The sequence below is a fragment of the Oncorhynchus nerka genome, linkage group LG20 (genome assembly GCF_034236695.1).
Source record: "Oncorhynchus nerka isolate Pitt River linkage group LG20, Oner_Uvic_2.0, whole genome shotgun sequence".
NCBI lineage: Eukaryota > Metazoa > Chordata > Actinopteri > Salmoniformes > Salmonidae > Oncorhynchus > Oncorhynchus nerka.
Window position 1 is genome coordinate 39094062 of NC_088415.1, and position 18219 is coordinate 39112280.

General features: G+C 43.4%; 2 protein-coding genes across 8 annotated transcripts; one reads left to right on the plus strand and one right to left on the minus strand.

Annotated features, from left to right (window-relative positions):
* Positions 1-781: 781 nt before the first annotated feature.
* LOC115102477 (telomere zinc finger-associated protein-like) lies at positions 782-7803 on the minus strand. 3 transcript variants are annotated; one of them, XM_029622470.2, is made up of 11 exons: positions 7715-7803; positions 6483-7295; positions 5549-5796; positions 5239-5356; positions 4933-5025; positions 4024-4110; positions 3728-3882; positions 3438-3574; positions 3009-3173; positions 2713-2801; positions 782-2573 (listed from the first exon to the last, which is right to left on the minus strand). In XM_029622470.2, exons 2-11 carry the CDS (start codon positions 7230-7232, stop codon positions 1911-1913), a joined length of 2505 nt encoding a protein of 834 aa, XP_029478330.1. In that variant the 5' UTR covers positions 7233-7295; positions 7715-7803; the 3' UTR covers positions 782-1910. The 3 variants fall into 3 exon arrangements, with proteins under 3 accessions (XP_029478330.1, XP_029478328.1, XP_029478329.1); XM_029622468.2 differs by having other exon boundaries at positions 5549-5859; XM_029622469.2 differs by lacking the exon at positions 7715-7803 and having other exon boundaries at positions 5549-5859; positions 6483-7637.
* On the plus strand, positions 7682-17953 carry nol9 (nucleolar protein 9). 5 transcript variants are annotated; one of them, XM_029622475.2, is made up of 13 exons: positions 7682-7762; positions 8865-9419; positions 9614-9836; positions 10035-10165; positions 10340-10481; positions 11528-11624; positions 11724-11821; positions 12008-12169; positions 12363-12618; positions 12842-12956; positions 13154-13328; positions 13523-13656; positions 13942-17953. In XM_029622475.2, exons 2-13 carry the CDS (start codon positions 8913-8915, stop codon positions 14062-14064), a joined length of 2163 nt encoding a protein of 720 aa, XP_029478335.1. In that variant the 5' UTR covers positions 7682-7762; positions 8865-8912; the 3' UTR covers positions 14065-17953. The 5 variants fall into 5 exon arrangements, with proteins under 5 accessions (XP_029478335.1, XP_029478333.1, XP_029478334.1 ...); XM_029622473.2 differs by lacking the exon at positions 7682-7762 and adding an exon at positions 7850-7931; XM_029622474.2 differs by lacking the exon at positions 7682-7762 and adding an exon at positions 8025-8112.
* Positions 17954-18219: the final 266 nt, after the last annotated feature.

An 18219-nucleotide genomic window follows, 5' to 3' on the forward strand; every position in this document is an offset into this window, starting at 1 on the left:
TCAGAATCTCCCAAAATTGTTCAATTGGGTTGAGATCTGGTGACTGAGACACCTCATGGTACATGGTTTACATAGGTTTCATGCTCATCAAACCGTTCAGTGACCACTCGTGCCCTGTGGATGGTGCCCTTGTCATGCTGTGGGGGCGTAGCCATGGGAGCCAAAATAATAACCTGCCCAGCATTTTTATACATGACTCTAAGCATGATGGCATGTTAAGTGCTTAATTAACTCAGGAAGCACACTTACCTTCATTTACTCAAGTGTTTCCATTAGTTTGGCAGTTATCTGTATCTTGAAAATGCATGCTTTATATGATTACATAAGAAGTCATGTAAAGTTACAATAACCTCAAAATGTGGCCATGGATGTGTTACTAATTTGAATGTTACATTAGTTTGTAAAATGGCCTTAACTTTAGGCTATTTACTGTATTAGAAAAGTAATATTGAATTGTGTTTGGTTGAAAACACAACAAAATGTCAACATTTGAAGGAGACGTGTCTTCTGCTTGGATAGTTCCATCTGTGCTGACTTAGTCTGGCTTTAATTCCAGTTTGTCTACAAATGAATGAATGACTTTGATAGCAACAGTGAATCTATTTAGATCTCTCAACAATCATTCTCTAGATAGCGCATTGGTAATAGACAGTGACAAATATCATAGCTAAGCAGCACTAGGCTTGGTTAAAACCCTGGATGGGAGACTAAAGGGTAGCTGTAGTTCAGGGGTCCTCAAACTTTTGGGCTTGGTGTGCCAAAGTATAATCTGGGCTGTGAATGGTGGGCTGAACAAATAGGCATTTATTTAAAAATATAACAATTTAAACAATCGCTTTTTTGTAATCATATAAATACATTTCAAACAACCAAATTGTAGCCATATAACTTGACACCAAACAACACATTCTGATTGCCAGCATTAAAGATGTATTACTTTCTATGTTCATAACGCTAATAACTTGCAAATGCGCAGGGCCCTAGCATTTTGGGGGCCCCAATAAATATTTTTACCCATCTCAAAAGCAAAACATTTTAGTGGCCCCCCTCTTGGCAGGCAGAGAGAAAAACGTGCTACTTTAATGTTAATGTCCTGCAATTCGACACATTTTCCTTGGGGCGTGGAGAAAATGTTGCAGTTTTAAATCAGACTTTCTGCAATTCTACACATTTTTCCATGGGGCAGAAAGAATAGTTTGTAGTTTTAAAACGAAATGAATGCAAAACTAATTGAATGCAATTCTACTCATTTTGCCATGGGAAGGAGAGAAAATGTAGCAATTTTTATGTGAATTCCCTGCATGTTCTTATGATATCTGTCTGAGAGTGACTAACAAATTCAATGGGGGGCCCCTTGGAGGTCAGGGCACGTGCCTTGGGTGTCCGGTCAGTAACTCGGCCATGATTACAACAAGATTTAGATAGCTGGCTAGACTAACTTACCTAGCAATCTATCAAATGTTAGCTGACATGGGCTAATTGATTGACTGTCAGTGACTGACATAACAAGAGGAAAACTATTGAAATTGCACATTTTGTATTCTACTATGCTATCTCTAAACAGTAGGTTGAGACCCCAAAAAATAAATAAATAAATTCCACAACAACAAAAAAAACAAGCCCCAGTTTGGTCAGCTCTGCTGTAGATAGATTCTCCACTAGGTGCTGCCCCAGCCTGTTGTGTTCTTTTTCCTGATAGTGAACATAACGTTGAAGATCTGACGTTGTTTTAAAGGTACAAATGCAACATATTTTATACAAGGGTTTGTCTATGTTGAAATTTGGTTACTATGATGACATAATCCTGTGGTTGAAATGTCACCCTCAAAACAATAGTTAATTACTTTTTTTCAAATCCCATGTATTTTCCCAAGTAGATTCCACGTCACAATACGTTGCCTGTCAAGTCCTCAGGCCTTGCTCTTAGCAGGAGGATCCTCCCGTATGTCCTTCAGATCCACCGTGGTCTCAGGGACGGGGTAGTCTCCTGCCACCAGGAGAGTCTGGTCCATCACATCTGTCACAATGAAACCATGCCCCACCACACCCAAACCCTGGGAGGAGAGCACCTCCACCTGGCCATGTCCCTGTCCCACCCCAACCTGGGGAAAGCCAACCTGGCCATGAGTAAGGCCCACCTCTACCTGGCCTTGGCCTACCACACCTTGGCTCTGGGTTAAGCCTACCTCCAACTGGCCAGGCCCATGCCCCACCACAGCCTGGTTAAAGCCCACCACCACCTGCCCTTGGCTGGACACCACTTGCCCTTGGCTGGACACCACCTCCTCCACCAGGGGCTGGATAACCACCCTGAGGATGTCACTGGCTCCTGGTACAGTTCCAGGTCCAGACAGACTGAGTCCAGGTCCAAAGACAGGAAGAGGGACACTGGGTCCAGAGACAGGTGCCATCCCCTCAGGTGTCCCCTTCTCAGTGGGTGGTGTTGGTGAGGGGCTAGTCTCATCCTCCTCCTGCGACCCCTCATCCTTTACTATCAGGTTCCGTAGCTTCCTCTCCCGCGGGTTGTAGTTCTCGGTGCGGTTGTGGACCTGAATATGACGTCGTAAGTGGGCCTGGAGGAAAAGAGGAGAGACTTCAGTATTCCAATCAAATTTTATACAGCTTCATTTATCCCCTCAGTGGCTGGGTGAGCATTAAACATGCATGGACATTTGAGGAACCAAGCTAGCACATTGGAAATGCATGGCTTACCTGTCTGGTGAACTTGTAACCACACTTTTCGCACTCAAACTTCCTCATACCCTGATGGCGACGCACATGGACGCGGAGCTGCTCGATGGCTGGAGGATTTACCAAACAAGGCCATAAGAAAACATACAGTAAACGTGTTTTGCCGCATTTTGTTCAACTAAAGTCGGGATTGAATCTTTTCAGGACGAAATCTACTGATTAGATTAAAACATGACAGAAAATATTATTTCAACAGAAAAGATAGTATCATCAGTGACGCCACAATCTCTTGTCAACCACGACAGTTCCTCTCTCACCCTTGAAGGTCTTGCCACATATCTTACAGCAGTGAGGGCGGTCGTCCTGGTGCTTGCTGGCGACATGGCGGAGCATCGGGCCCTTCTCTGTGAAGCGCTGGTTACAGAACTCACAGCTGTAAGGCCGCTCTCCCGTGTGGGTGCGATGGTGCTTGTCAAGACTGGCTGGAATGACATACAAACACACACATAGGCATCGGCACAAGCACAATGTTTAAGCGTCGGAATAGGCCGTGTGAGAGCTCACTGGATGTTAATGTGAGAGTGTATGCGTTAGTCTGAGAGACAGAGAGTGTGTTTTAGTCTAGCTAAATGATAACTATGAGACTAAACCATACTGTAGGACCTATGCAACTATGTTCATTGTTAGTAATGGGTGTGTCCTGCTATGGTATCTGCAGGGCCTAGAGAGAGGACGGCGGTTCTTACCCTGTGTCCGGAAGGTCTTCCCACAGAGGTGGCACTGATAGGGCTTCTCTCCAGTGTGAACGCGCAGGTGCATGTTGAGGTTGGCCTTCTGGGTAAACGCATGGTTGCAGTACTCACAGACAAATGGACGCTCGTTTCTGAGAAAGTGAGACAAACAAACAGGGACATCACATTATTTGATACATTACGTCACATTATACGACAGTAGGCTATATCGGTTCAGTCAAACAGTCTAGCTCCCCCACGGTAACAAACTCCTCACCCACTACCATGCCCAGACGCAGCCCCACCTGTGAATGGCTTTGATGTGCATCTGCAGGCCGTTTCGGCTGGAGGCTCGATGGCCACACTCTTCACACACAAAGAGCTTCTCGCCTCGATGCTTGGACGCCTCATGCAGACGCACCTCCGTTTTAGACAGGTAGGCTTTGCTGCACAGAGAGCACTGTGGGAAATATTCATCACAGGTTAGACGGTGATCAGCAAGCAAGCAGTCATACATCTTGACAATAATGCAGAAGCAAAAAAAGGTTTGAATACAGGAAAAGGCCGACCAATTAACACAAAGGAAAGAGAGAAGACTTACTGCATGTGGTTTGGGTGCGCCGTGGATTTTGATTTCGTGGTTTCTCAAATCTTTTTTACGCATAAACTGTTCCGAGCATGACGTACACTGAAATAGATACAAGATCAAGCGATAATATGTCAATATGAGTTTGATACAAAGCACACCAGGGAGAGAAGTCTTCAAATGTAAATGAATGACGTGTCCACCAGGGTTGGGGTCAATTTGGAATATATTAATTCAATTCAAACCATTCATTTTAAATTGGCCACACCCCAAAGGAAGCGGAATTTGAATTTAATTTGAATTGGGGGAAGTATAATTTTATTCAAAGCAATTCAAACTAATTCAACTGAGATGTGAAACATGAGCCTAATTCATTTGACAAATGTTTTATCAGAAGGATATGCCACTTAATTAATGCAAAGAATACACATACCATTTAAAATATTAATTTGATTATTTTTCTTTGGCATGAGTTGTTAGATTGTTCCCTTCCATATTGCAGTGTTTGATCTAATTTATTTTTGTTCATATTGAAAAACAAATTCATTAATTATTATAGACAACCTGATCTTAGAATATTTCCAAATCACTGTAATGATTTCCAATTGTTTTAGGAAAATTAGTTTTACAAATGGAAATGTTTCAACCTTATGCTACATGGTTTTGGTAAACATACAGTACACAAAATAATCATTACTATGGTGACGTCTAGAATAAATAATTAGAATTTCATTGAATAAAATTCTACTTCCTTTAATTCAAATTCAATTGAAATGATGCTTCCTGTGGTGTGTGGCCAATTCAAATTTAAGAATTGGGTTGGAGTCAAAGAGCAATTCGCAACTCAATTCAGACTTAACCACAACCCTGATGTTCACTGTCCTGTGGGCGTGTTCAAAGGGTGTGAGGTGGTAGGTGCTGGACCTTATTGGGCATTTCCCCTGTATGGGAGACCGTGTGCAGACGTAGATCCACCACTCTGTCAAATGACATGGGGCATTGAAGACAGTTGTGCACCTGTAGTAACAACAAGAATACACACATACAGTGCATGAGGGAAATGTAAGGTATTGCATAATTTAGGGCACACAAGTGTCAAAATGTTTTACAACCGAAAACAAAAATAAGCATTTCTTATTGGACAAGTCATGGTAATCCCTCCCCTTTATGCCCACTTTTCTTCCTTTTGATGACTAAGCGGACATGACTTTAGTCCTGCTGATCACTCACCGCTTTTACTTTTTCACCACATTTGCAGTTCCGGGCCTGGTGGTCCATCAGATTCTCCTTCCTGTAGTACCTCTTCCCACACTTAGAGCATGCAAAGGGCTTCTCACCCGTATGACGCCTGGTGAACAGTGGAAGAACATAAATAACACACCAACACTAGTCACTCGATAATAGCAGTCTTTGTCATTATTCAGGTCTCTCTTGCCAGATATTTTTATCTTAACAGGACCAACCTTTAAAAACAAAGATTGTATAATAAAGACAGAATCAATGCAAAGTCAATGCAATGTGATAGCAATGAGTTGCCTACCTGTTGTGTACTTTGAGATAGTATTTGCTGAGGAAGGTCTTATTGCAGGTGGGGCACTGAACAGAGCCCTTTTTGGAGCCCTTGGCCGTCTCCTCACTGTTCTCTTTATTGACAGCTTTGCCTGGTCCTTTACGTCTACCTTTGGGGCTAGAGGTGGTAGTCGGTAGGGCATGGGGCACATACTCTTCATCCGTGTCCTCATCCACCCCCTCCATCAAACCATCATCATCGCCATCATCATCGTGAGGCTGCAAATGAGAATTAGCTTTATAGCTAACATCTGGTACAATGCCAGTGACCATGTCTGTTACCTGCGAAATAAACAAACATAATGAATCATATCATCTCTATTGTCATTCATCACATCTTCTGGCCCATCCACCTGTAACTGGGAGACACAATATTTTATGCATTATCCATCATATTGTAGTTATAGCCTAAGCACTGGTAGTTATAGCCTAAGCACTGTCAGGTATAGGCCTACTGCAGGGGTCGGCAACAGGCAGCACGCGGGCCAAAACCGGCTCATGAGTGATTTTCTTTGGCCCCCCAAAGTTTTTAGTAAATTATTATTCTAAAAAGGTTTTTTGGGGAAAACACCAGGAATTCAGCTAAAAAATATATCTAATTTAGGAAATCTGTTCCCAAGTATTCCCACGAATAAATAAAAAAGAGACGTGATCGTGTCTTAACAGAAATAAGGTATGAAATTATTTTCAAATACAATCTCTTTTTGGGCATAGTTGTGGCCAATTTGCAGTGTACAAATTCTTATAAATATGTTCCGGCCCCTCGACCATTTGCTCTGACAAAGTAGGCCTATCCCTGGCCTACTTTATAGTTCTAGTATAAAATCTACAAATCTGTAGGAACATACCCTCCTGATCTATTCTTACGTTAACACTTTAGGATAAGGTTATGTATTCTAGCCTACCTCTGTTGTATCTGTAGGCTGAGGGAGGCTTTGTCCCTCGTCCTCAGCCCCATCACTTCTATCCATTAGGCTGATAACTAGTTGTGGTGTTCCCCTGCTGGTGGTTCCCTGGGGCAGGAGCTGCAGCCTGGGGCCCTCTCCAAGCAGCCTTCTGGAGATCTTCACCTTACGCCCAGAGCGAGTTGTGGTGGCGGTTGCTTCTGGAGGATCCTTCTTACTTGAGCTGCTACTAGGGGTTTGGGATTTTTTGGGCCTCCCTCTTTTTTGGGGGGGCCTCCCCCTTTTTAGGGGGACCTTGGTTTCTGTAGACGTTACAGGTGGGATTAGGCCATCATCTTCTCCCAGAAGATCTGCAGACGGAGGTTCTTCTGGAGAGATGGTCCCTTCTGTGGTGAACTGCTGACAGAGGGCGAGCGCATCTGGTACACATAGGCTGTCTGCAGCCTGTTGCACATTGTCCAGATTCAGAGAGTCAAGCTTCAAATTCCCTGTGTAGAAAAAGTCTAGAAGTAGTTCCAGGCCGTCAGTGGGGCACTCCTTTGGGAGGGAGACCTTCTTAACCATGGTAGTGGTTGGCTCAGATTCCTGGAAAATCTTACTAAAACAGGCCAGGATGTTGCGATGGGCATTGTACGCCCTCCCATCTCCTCCTACAGTCAGCTTGGCATCACAGAACCAGCCAAGACCCCTCTGCTCATTCAGAAAAGACAACACCCGTTGGGCATGGGTGCTGCTCACCTGTGTAAGCATCTCTCACCCTTGACAGTAGATTGCTGCTTCTCAAGGTACACTGGATTCAGTGTCATGGAGTTGCTTGAAAGAGTCAGAAAACAGATGACAATTGAAGAAATTAATAGAAAATGGGCTACTGTCTGTAACTTCTATTAATATCATTAGGCTATTAGTATTCTTGCAATCTTAAGTCTTAACTACACCATCATCAGTCATTTGTCATGCATAGTCCAGACTTCAGATGCATTATTAGCTAGATATTCACTTAAACCTGGTATGGGACATTTGCACAATGGGTTGAGTAGTACTAAATATGCCAACACATATGAGATAATAAAACTGAAATAAATATAATTTGTTTTAAGATTAGACAAATGTATTACCCAGAAATGATTAGTAGGTAGGCCCCTAACTAGCTACGCACCTCGACGTTTTCGACATTATACAGACGCTCCCTAAGCTTTCATCTGTCCAGTAGAAACAACAGAGACGCGATTTACCTTTGCAGGATGCTGGCAATCGTGTCACTGCTATCGGTTGTTGGAATGGTGCATTGCCTTTAATATAATTTATAAACAGTAATTTTGACTAACGTATCAGGAACATGTATTGCGTTATGTCTCGTCCAGGCCAGGCGGTAGGGACCGGATGTGACGGTTAGGCTAGCATATTGCAAGCGAGCTAGCTAACCGTAAATACACGCTTTGCAATTGAATGGTGGGTAGCATGTTTACATCACGTTAAAATTACACGATCGTGTAGTTATATAATTGCATTATTTGGGGATCGACTAACTAATGATATTTCGAGCTGATGTTCTCTTTGGTGGATGCATGGTTAGCTGTCTACGCTATCAGCTAGCTACGCGAACAAATGAGCATGCGTGAACCCCGTGAAGGTATTTACTGTCCATCCTATTTTATCGATAACCCCACCCCCCCACCCAAAATAATTGGGCAGTCTAGCCTGACCGATGGTTAATATTTTGTATCCAGGTTGCGTTAATTTAATAAATGCCTATTTTAGGTATCTGTAACTAATATAAGGTAGGTAACTGCAAAACGAGCTTGCTAACTGCTAAACGCTGTAACCGTCGCTGTGGGATACTGGTTGGCCAATTATTACTCAGAATGGCGTCTGGCTGGCTCACATGGTGAAACCACTGTGCTATCTAGCTAACAGTAACGTTATACTGTAGCAATGTGCCAACACGATTTTTATTCGTTCGCTATAGAGGTCCTCCAAGCATATTTTTGAGAAGCTACGAAGAGGTACTGCTTGGTATCCAACCTTGGTCTTGCCGATCGTGGTATATGCTCTCCAATAGAACACCAGTAACGTTTGTTGGCTAACTAATGTAACAAAAGCTATCTTAGCTAGCTAACCAGAGATTCATTGACATCACTGTAGTATTATGCAGCAACTGTGTTCATTCACTTTAGCGAAGATAAGTTCAATTTGTTACTACTAGTAGTTAGGTGAACTGAGTTAGATAGGTAAATTATATGTAGCTAGCTAACGTGTTATCTATTTACACCAACGTTAGCTAGCTAGCTAACAACAATCAATCTTAACTTGCCTGCTAGTATAGTATGTACAGATTGCATTAGTTGCATTAGTTGTGTTCATTTTGTACTATTCTCTCTCCAGGGTTCCCCACCTTACATCTTACTTGCAAAGGGAAAGCCATAAGAAACCATGAAAGTGCAGAAATCTCTCCCCAAAACCAAGCAGACGTCCAAGAGGCAACAATGTAATGACAAGTGGTTCAAGTCCAACAGAATTGCCAAAAACTCAGACTCTTCAAACCTCAGCCCAAGCACAGCCATGGCCAAGCTAGAGCACCGCGCATCTAACCTTAGAAAGGACAAGCCTAACCTGAAGAGACTGAAGAAGGGCGCCATGGCTGTGTCCTTCAGACCGGTCAAGACTCCGGCTGCCACGGAGAGGACCCCCTCTCGTCCCCTGACCAACGGGGGAGCAGGTGGACCAGAGCAGGGCAGTGACTCAGACGAGTCCCAGGACTGGAGCTCCTTTGCCAAGTCTGTTTTACATCAAAATGGTGGTGGAGAGAGTATGGAGGGCCAGGAGAGTTGTGTCTCAGCCAAAGCTGCGCCTGGCAGGATAGAGGAGGAGGCTTTTGTTCACTGTGCAGAGCGAGACTACATCCATAATCGCACAGTGCTGGTCATGCAACAGGGTCAGGTACTTACGCAGTATTTTCAGCTACACTTTTTACTTTTAAGTGGCAACTACACTCCCTGCTATAAGCTACTTCCTGTGGGCTTTCACTAATGCCTCCTGCTAGTGTTTTGTCTCTTATAAATTGTATTATTAAGTTTGTCCATGCTATGTGGATTAAAGTTATTCTAAGTCACCCTGATCTCTTTTTCCTGCAGACCCTGTGTTTTAGGGGGAAGTGCCTTCTGTCATGTCTGTACGGTCGGGTGGAGGTGCATGGTTTCACCCTTGAGGAGGGTCAGCAGTCCTACCCACTTTTTTCCCCTTCCTCACATTGCCCCCTCACCGTCACAGCACTGGGGGATTCCCCTAACCCCAGCAAGACAAAGAAAGCGGGCCGTCTAGAGGCCAAAGCCATTGTCCGCAAGTACCTCTCTACAGGTAAGGAGAGCCTTTGAATGAGACCGTCCACCCTTTAAATAATTTGCATGACACTATCCTCAGCTGCCTTCTTTTTGTGATTTGTTTCCAGTTATAGGCCTAGTTAGATCACCCTTGAGGGAGTAAATTGTTGGTTTGAGTTTGAAGCAACCTTACAAACGAGCAGCATTTAATCTTTATTTTCTGTGTTCTGTTTAGAGACACGTAGAAGGTTGTTGAGTGAAGTAGATTCAGACTCCTGTGTGATCCTGCTGGAGCCCCTGGACACCCCTCTGACGCGGTTCCTCACCAGTTTCCCAGACCTTAAAGAGGTGTTTGGACTCAGTTCGGTGGGTTGACTCTGATAATCCGATGTTGTCTATCTACAGCATGTTACTACTGGCCTTTTCATACAGACTTTGATTGTACCGACCTCTTCTTTGTAGAGTTACTGTAAAGCACGTTTTGACAACTACTGATGTAAAAATGGCTTTATAAATACATTTGATTTATTTGAATGATAGAGGGACATCCGAGAGAGTTCAGCTATGCTGGACACTCCGCTCTCTGGCCTTGGCATAACCCCACTGCGGAAAACAGCCAGAGGCATGGTTATGTCACAGACCTACAGGGAGGCTCTCAACGGCCTGGTTAACGCCTGTGCAGGTAAACACACACACAGCCCTGCTGTCTCAAAGAGGGACCCCAAAAAATGACTTATTTGGTCGAAAAAGATCTACGTGGCAGCAGTGTTATTGAGAAACACTTTTTCTAGTGCCAACGTTGACTACAAAGTGGAAATGGTATACTTTTGGTTATAAAGTCAGTATCTTCCAAACGGGAGATTTGTGACACTTAGGGAAAAATATTACACGCCTAAATCCTTGGATATTGGAGGGTTGTGTTTTGATTTCAATCACGCCCAGTCTTGCCCACGAACACGGGATAGTAATGCCTAGGGAGTATTGTCATGCACGGCGAACCGGTTGCGCCAAGTGCGCTCTATCCAATCGTAGCAGCGCAATCGACCTAAAGTAAACCCGTTAGCATGCAGCGCCTCGGACTTGTTTACATGAGACAACAATACATAATTCTTTGCCAATGTTATGTTGAAAGAACGAGACTTGTTGTTTATCAAGGTCTTGTTTTTTTCCCCAACTCAAACATCCTCACATTCGTGCGCTAACGTTAGCATCACAAACACAACTGTCATCAAAGACACTGATACCAGTGATGGTACAGAAAACAGGAAATCCTCTGAGCTTGGTATTCTTGACCAATCACCTTCACATGCTGTGTCACCAGGCTGCTTTCAGCAGGACACAGTCTTTGGGAACGTTCAAATATAAACATGTCTAGAACAAAACATACCTCTGACATGTAGACCAAGCGATCATGAACGCGGCCCAGGTTGCTAAGCCTATTCGTCACGTGTACGTTGGCTGTTTGGGTTATTTCAAGTAAACGACACACAACGGTAGAGAACATAACACACCCACTTCAAACTCTCGTTGCTGCTGGCATTTCTTAATGAGGATGTGGGAAGTGAGGCGACATGAGTGAGTTCAGCCCCTCTTTTTAAAATGGCAAACAGGTCCCCTTCAGTTCTTTTCTACAGACAAGCATGTCATGTTTCTGTTGTATTCCACATGATGGAGGCAGAGATATTTCAACCTGATGACCTATGGACTGTTTTTGTTCTTCGTCTACAGAGGAGCTAGATGGCTGTCCAGTTATTCTTGTATGTGGTGCTAAGAATGTTGGAAAGTCCACCTTCAACCGTCACCTCATCAATACCTTACTTAACCAGTGAGTAATGTGTTTTTGATTTATGTTTGTTTGTTTGGAAGGTTCTTCAGTGATACAATGCTTACAGCAATAACCCTCCCTGTGTGTCTGTATGTGCAGCACTGCAAGTGTAGAATACCTGGAGTGTGACCTGGGCCAGACAGAGTTCACTCCCTCAGGTTGTCTCTCCCTGTCTACTGTCAGAGAGCCACTGCTGGGTATGTATCGTAACTGTTTCCTTTATCATGTGTACAATACATTATAGTGCAGTGAGTGAGTTTTCATTACACATGCCAAATACACTGTAAGTACCTGTATTTCCCAATATTTTCAAAGGTCCTATAAATGTTTGGTCTTAACTAATCCAAACTAACCCTGGTCTGTCTGTCTCATGTTGTTTCCAGGTCCCCCCTTTACACACCAGTGGGCCCCAGAGCACATGATCTTCTATGGCCAGTCGTCCTGTGAAACGGACCTGGACCGCTATCTGGAGTCCCTCAAGTCCCTGTGGCGCTTGTACAACCGAGAGACGCCCATCGTCATCAACACCATGGGCTGGGTCAAAGGTCAGTAACACAGTATTCTTGGCAACCCGGGGGCAAAATTTGTCTCAAATGCCATGTTCGTGTATAGCCCAATCTTTAAAAAGAAGGGGAAAGCAAGCACACATTTGAACAGAAGTAATGCATAGTAATTCATACTTGTATTATTTACAAATGTTTTTCATACTGCCATTTTAACATGTGCCTGCTTCTTCAGGTTTTGGCTTTCAGTTGTTGGTGGACATCATTCGCCTCTTCTCCATTTCTCACGTGGTGCAGCTCAGTAGTGGGGATAAAGTCATGTGCCCCCAACTCACCCCTGAGTTCCTGAGGTCATCCCACGGCTGGCAGACACACCCTCCTGTCCAGTCAGCTTTGGGGGAGGACAACTCTGGAACTCATCCTGCCCAGCGGAGTTACACTCTATTCCGTATTCACTCAGAGTTTGAAGGAGCAGGCCGCCCGGGAGAAATGTAAGAGTCCTAACAACACAACAGCTTTCTTGGTTGCCATGGGATATACATTTGTTTTGCTGATGGAAGATACTTTCCCTTTACTTTTAGAGAAAAGACAAACCCACCCTGCACTTCTTGCCAGGAACACTTGTCCATTAAGCTGACGTATCAGCCTTCGTCTGCCCTACTTCTCTGACTTCACCTCTCTCTCCTCTGCGGTGTGTGTATTATTCTTCCAAAGGAGACACCAGCGCAGCAACGAGCAGCGTGACCTGGCTCTGCTGGGCTACTTCAGCCAGCTGCAGTCCCCTGAACCAGGCCCTGTCAGACCCCTACACTGCTTCACCCCCTACCAGGTAAGAAATCATCACCACTTTTTGAAAGAAGAATGTTGCCACAATCTGAAGCTTTGACGCGACCCATTCTGAAGTGTCCTGTTCTGCCAGCCTGCTTGCACCAAATCATGTTTATTTATGATAAGCATAGGATTCAAGTCTGTTTTTATTGTTAAATGCTAATTCCACTACGCCCATCTCTTGTCCTCTCCCTGCAGGTTCCCCATTCGGCAGTGGCTGTGGGTGTGACACACTGCGAGGTGGCACCAACTCATGTGCTCTACACTGCCAATGCCAGTCTGGTGGGGCTGTGCTGTCTGAATGAGAAGGTATCAGGCAGGGGAAGCCCAGTACTGCTCTCCCAAACCCCTGTCTGTCCCTGTGTGGGCTTTGGTACGTGTATATACATTATATTAACCATAAACACATCATCTTTCAGTCTTCTGATGTGTGGTAACAACAGTAATACATGTATATTAAGCCTAGAACAATAACAAAGTTTGGCATCTCCACATGGATGACTACCTCTTGGATGGATGACAAGGTGGTAAGCGTAATCTATTAAGTAGTGTTTCTCTCTTCCGCAGGTGTCCTTCGAGGTGTGGACATGGCACGGGGCCTGTACTTCCTTGTTACACCTGTAGCTCCCTCTATCCTCCGTCAGGTCAACTGTCTTCTGCTGGGGGCTGTCACACTGCCCAACACCCTCCTCACAGGCCAGGTAAGACGAGATGATACCTCCCACACACTAAGCACTCTAAACACTTCACCGATGTACTCAATGCTCCTCAAACCTCTGTTCAATGTCTTTGTTTGACTTTCACACTTGAATATCAGCTATAATAAAACGTGAAAAATCACAACTGCCCCAAACTATTAAATGTTTCTTTCGGCCTGATTTGTTGTCCTGTTCCTCTCCATCGGTGTAAGCTTTTACCTTTCAAAGTGTTTTGGTTCGGTCACTCATGCTTGCGTCATCTTAGCCCGTATCCTCTTTCTGTTACAGACAGGAATTCTGGGAGATCCTCCCTACGTCACAATGGACTACAGCTTTGAGCTAACCGGGGCCGGCAAGCTTCACGTCTTCAAGGGGCTTGTAAGACCTGGCCAGATGAAAAATGCAAAGTGATTGTTTTTGTTTTTATGGTTTCACAGCAAGAAATCAGTTTTTTTTTTTCTCCCCCGCCTTGTTTATTGACTTTAAACACCAAGGCCAGAGTTAAGGTCGTTGAATGTACAGACGTGAAGGTTCAGGAGAGGGTGTACCGTAGAGTTGGTGTGAGTGACTCGAGGGCGTACTCGCACTCCAGATCAGTGCTGAAGACGGCCCAGGCTGTGGAGGTCAACTCCCTCTTGTTGGCGTCAATTGGGTTTACCTTGGTCTACAATCATTTTATTTGGGGGGGGTTGGGGTTGCTGTATTAAATAGTTTAGGATGTTTGAACGTGTTTCTATCACATGGACAATATCTAGACATGCAGTTAAACCTCTGTCTGCATCTGAAATGGCACCGTATTCCATGGTGCACTGGTCAAAAGTAGTGCACTATATTAGGAAGAGGGTGCCATTTGGGACACATACTGGGTTTGATGTCTATTCCTCATGAGTCACATTCCAAAGCCAAGATTGTACACATTATCAAATGTAAACAAATTGATATACTTTTTGTTGTTGAAAATGTGAGCTTTTCTTGTCACTGTCAGGACTTTCTAAATCTGTTGACCTTTGGTCTTTTTAAGTGGCCCATCATGACATGTCCCTAGCAGATGTGATATCATGGTTAAATGTTCAAAGTTCCATGTCATAATATACAGTACCAGTCAAAGGTTTGGACATACCTACTCATTCAAGGGTTTATCTTTGTTTACTATTTTCTACATTGTAAAATAATAGTGAAGACAAACTATGAAATGACACACATAACCAAAAAAAGTGTTAAAACAAATCAAAATGTAAGTAGCCACCCTTTGCCTTGATGACAGCTTTGTGCACTCTTGGCATTCTCTCAACCAGCTTTGCCTGAAATGCTTTTCCAACAGTTTTGAAGGAGTTCCGACATATGCTGATATGGCTGCTTATCCTTCCCTCTGCGGTCCAACTCATCCCAAACCATCTCAATTGGGTTGAAGTCGGGTGATTGTGGAGGTCAAGTCATCTGATGCAGCATTCCATCACTCTCCTTGGTCAAATAGCCCTTACACAGCCTGGAGGTGTGTTGGGGTCATTGTCCTGTTGAAATACAAATGATAGTCCCACTAAGAGCAAACCAGATGAGATGGCGTATCACTGCAGAATGCTGCGGTAGCCATGCTGGTTAAGTGTGCATTGAATTCTAAATAAATCACTGACAGTGTCACCAGCAAAGCACCATCACACCACCACCTCCATGCGTCACGGTGGGAGCCACACATGCAGAGATCATTGTCTTGCTCACCTGCTCTGCGTCTCACAAGGACATGGCAGCTGGAACCAAAAATCTCAAATTTGGACTCATCAGACTAAAGGGCAGATTTCCACCAGTCTAATGTCCATTGTTTGTGTTTCTTGGCCCAAACAAGTCTCTTCTTATTATTGGTGTTCTTTAGTAGTGGTTTCTTTCCAGCAATTTGACCATGAATAGTGGATGTTGAGATGTCTGTTACTTGAACTCCGTAAAGCATTTATTTGGCTGCAATCTGAGGTGCAGTTAGCTGCTGATTTCTGAGGCTGGTAACCCTAATGAACTTATCCTCTGCGGCAGAGGTAACTCTGGGTCTTCCTTTCCTGTGGTGGTCCTCGTGAGAGCCAGTTTCATCATAGTGCTTGATGGTTTTTGCGACAGTACTTAAAGAAACTTTTGAACTTCTTGAAGTTTTGGGAATTGACTGACCTCCATGTCTAATTAATGATGGACTGGTCTTTGCTTTGAGCTGTTCTTGTAATAATATGAACTTGGTATTTTACCATATAGGGCTATCTTCTGTATACCATCCCTAACTTGTCACAACACAACTGATTGTCTCACATGCATTAACTTTTAACAAGGCACACCTGTTAATTGAAATTCATTCCAGGTGACTACCTCATGAAGCTGGTTGAGAGAATGCCAAGATTGTGATAAAGTTGTCATCGAGGCAAAGGGTGGCTACTTTGAAGAATCTCACGTAGAACACTTTTTTTCAGTTACTACATGATTCCATGTGTGTTATTTCATAGTTTTAATGTCTTCAATATTTTTCCACACTGTGGAATGTACATTGTCTTGAAAAGAGGTTGGGCCATGTTACAGCTTAAGATTCACTCTACAAGTGATATTCATGAAAAGCCTGGATGGAGTAGGACATGAAAGCGCTTGCAGGGGTCTTCTCTGACAATGAAACCCATTAAAACAAAAGAAAACATAATGTCACTTGCTCAACAATCCATCTATAGAGCTATTGGATAACACCTGTCAAAAATATTCCAGAGCAACAACAAAAAAAGGAGAAACCTGTACACACATTGTACCTGAATAGTAGTTCACTACGAATTGTTACAGTTTTCCGTCCATGTTTTACATTTTTATATTTTTATTACCATAGTAATGGATGTAAATGCTTCAAGTAACATCTCTGTTGCATTTCTGAGAGTACTGGATTACTGAACATTGATTGGCCTATTTATTCATCTGCCCTTGGGACAAAATATTAACTATGGCATTGATGGTGCGATATGAGAACTACAGGCAAGAACTGTTACCGGTCCTCTATTTTTTCACCAATTTGTTTCTCTCTTTCTCTTTTATCCCTCCTGTTCCATCAGGAGTTTTGTTTGACCGAAGTTGGTAATAGTAGGCCTAAGTAAAACTTCCTTTAAGTTCTTTGTTACTTGGGTGTGTAGGATGTTTTTGTGTCCTGAAAAGGACAGTGATTTACAGGTTCATGTTTTTTTTTTTTTACTTTTTTTTTTTGGGGGGGGGGGGGGTTACATTCTCATACATTTGTACCAGAGTGGATCATACAGTAAAAGGGGATAAGAAGTCACACAAGTATTACGAGGTGTTGTCTTTGTGTCCTGAAGAGGGAAGTGTTGTTCAGGTTTATTTTTCTAATGTATCAACCTTAAACCCACAGTCCTAGTAGATTTTATGGGAAGCCACACGAGAGTTTTATGAGTGTATATGGACACAGTTTAGGAGCCTAATGACAAACACACACAGATTGAGTGAACCCAATCATTTCAAGTGATTAGACAGGTGGGATTCTAAATTAGTCTCCCACCCCCTACACTAATGCAAGCATGTCTCTTTACAAGGAAGGCTCTTGTCTGATATGGTTTTGTGGTCATTGATTGTTTTGACTTGGAAGAGAGAACAAGGACTCATTGTGAGCATACTCTACATTCACATACAACTGTGGAGACTTGCTAATTTGTTGTGGGCCATTTATATAATCTCCCTATTTCCCAGCTTGCTTTGTTTACCATTTCCCTCCCCTTTGTTGGGGAGGGGAGCATACAAACAACTGGAGCTGCATTGTGGTCACGTAATTCTTTTAGCTTTGTCAGGGCAGACATCTTTCCTGAGAGTACCCATGCAACCCAATGAGAAATCTCCCAAATTGGAGGTCCCACTCAAGACAGTCCAAATAGAGCCTAAAGCCCTGGAATAAACACATAGGATTTATCTGATGAAATCCCCTGCTCACACTGTAGTAGACTAAACCATTGGGCCATTTTTCATGATTCATGCACAATGGAGATTGGTGTTAATGTAGAAATAGAGGAATGCATTTACTATGAGGGCATGTTCTTCTTGCCCAGTGGTCAATCCATCACAGTTCAGCCAAAGAATGTTTTATCCTTCTTGTCTTGTAATGCTGGTAGGATTGGCACTGTTGGAAGTCAACGGTTTACAGTAAGCTGGAGATTTGTCATCTGATTCTATCATTTCCCACCACCCACAAAGGGACACGGGCTGCTTTAATTGAAACAACTGACCAATCCTTCTGCGTGGAATCCCTATTCAACCACTAATATGAATAAAATGCTGAGGACTGAAAGGGCTTATTGCGTCTCGAATGTCATCTAAGAGAAGTGTAAAGACATTACAGGTTAGATCGTGCAGTTTCTAGGATTTTTTTTGCTGGTGAACTATTGGTCAATCTTGGGAATAACCTTTCCCTAAACCAATCTGCCTAAATCAGAATGGCTTGTGACTGTGTGAACTGCTGGCTTTCAATACAAACATCCAAGCACAACAAGACATTTTTGTTAGTTTCAAAGTGTGCATAATAAACATAGAGACAATGGGTTTGTAAAGGGGGGA

Coding starts and splice junctions, on each gene's coding strand:
- LOC115102477 (XM_029622468.2), bottom strand. CDS start 7,232: ATGCTTACACAGGTGAGCAGCACCCATGCCCAACGGGTGTTGTCTTTT. Junction 3,575..3,727: donor CACATCAAAGCCATTCACAG/GTGGGGCTGCGT, acceptor TCACTTTCTCAG/AAACGAGCGTCCATTTGTCT. Junction 2,574..2,712: donor GTTACAAGTTCACCAGACAG/GTAAGCCATGCA, acceptor CTTTTCCTCCAG/GCCCACTTACGACGTCATAT.
- nol9 (XM_029622475.2), top strand. CDS start 8,913: ATGAAAGTGCAGAAATCTCTCCCCAAAACCAAGCAGACGTCCAAGAGG. Junction 12,170..12,362: donor CACCATGGGCTGGGTCAAAG/GTCAGTAACACA, acceptor CTGCTTCTTCAG/GTTTTGGCTTTCAGTTGTTG. Junction 13,657..13,941: donor ACACCCTCCTCACAGGCCAG/GTAAGACGAGAT, acceptor TTTCTGTTACAG/ACAGGAATTCTGGGAGATCC.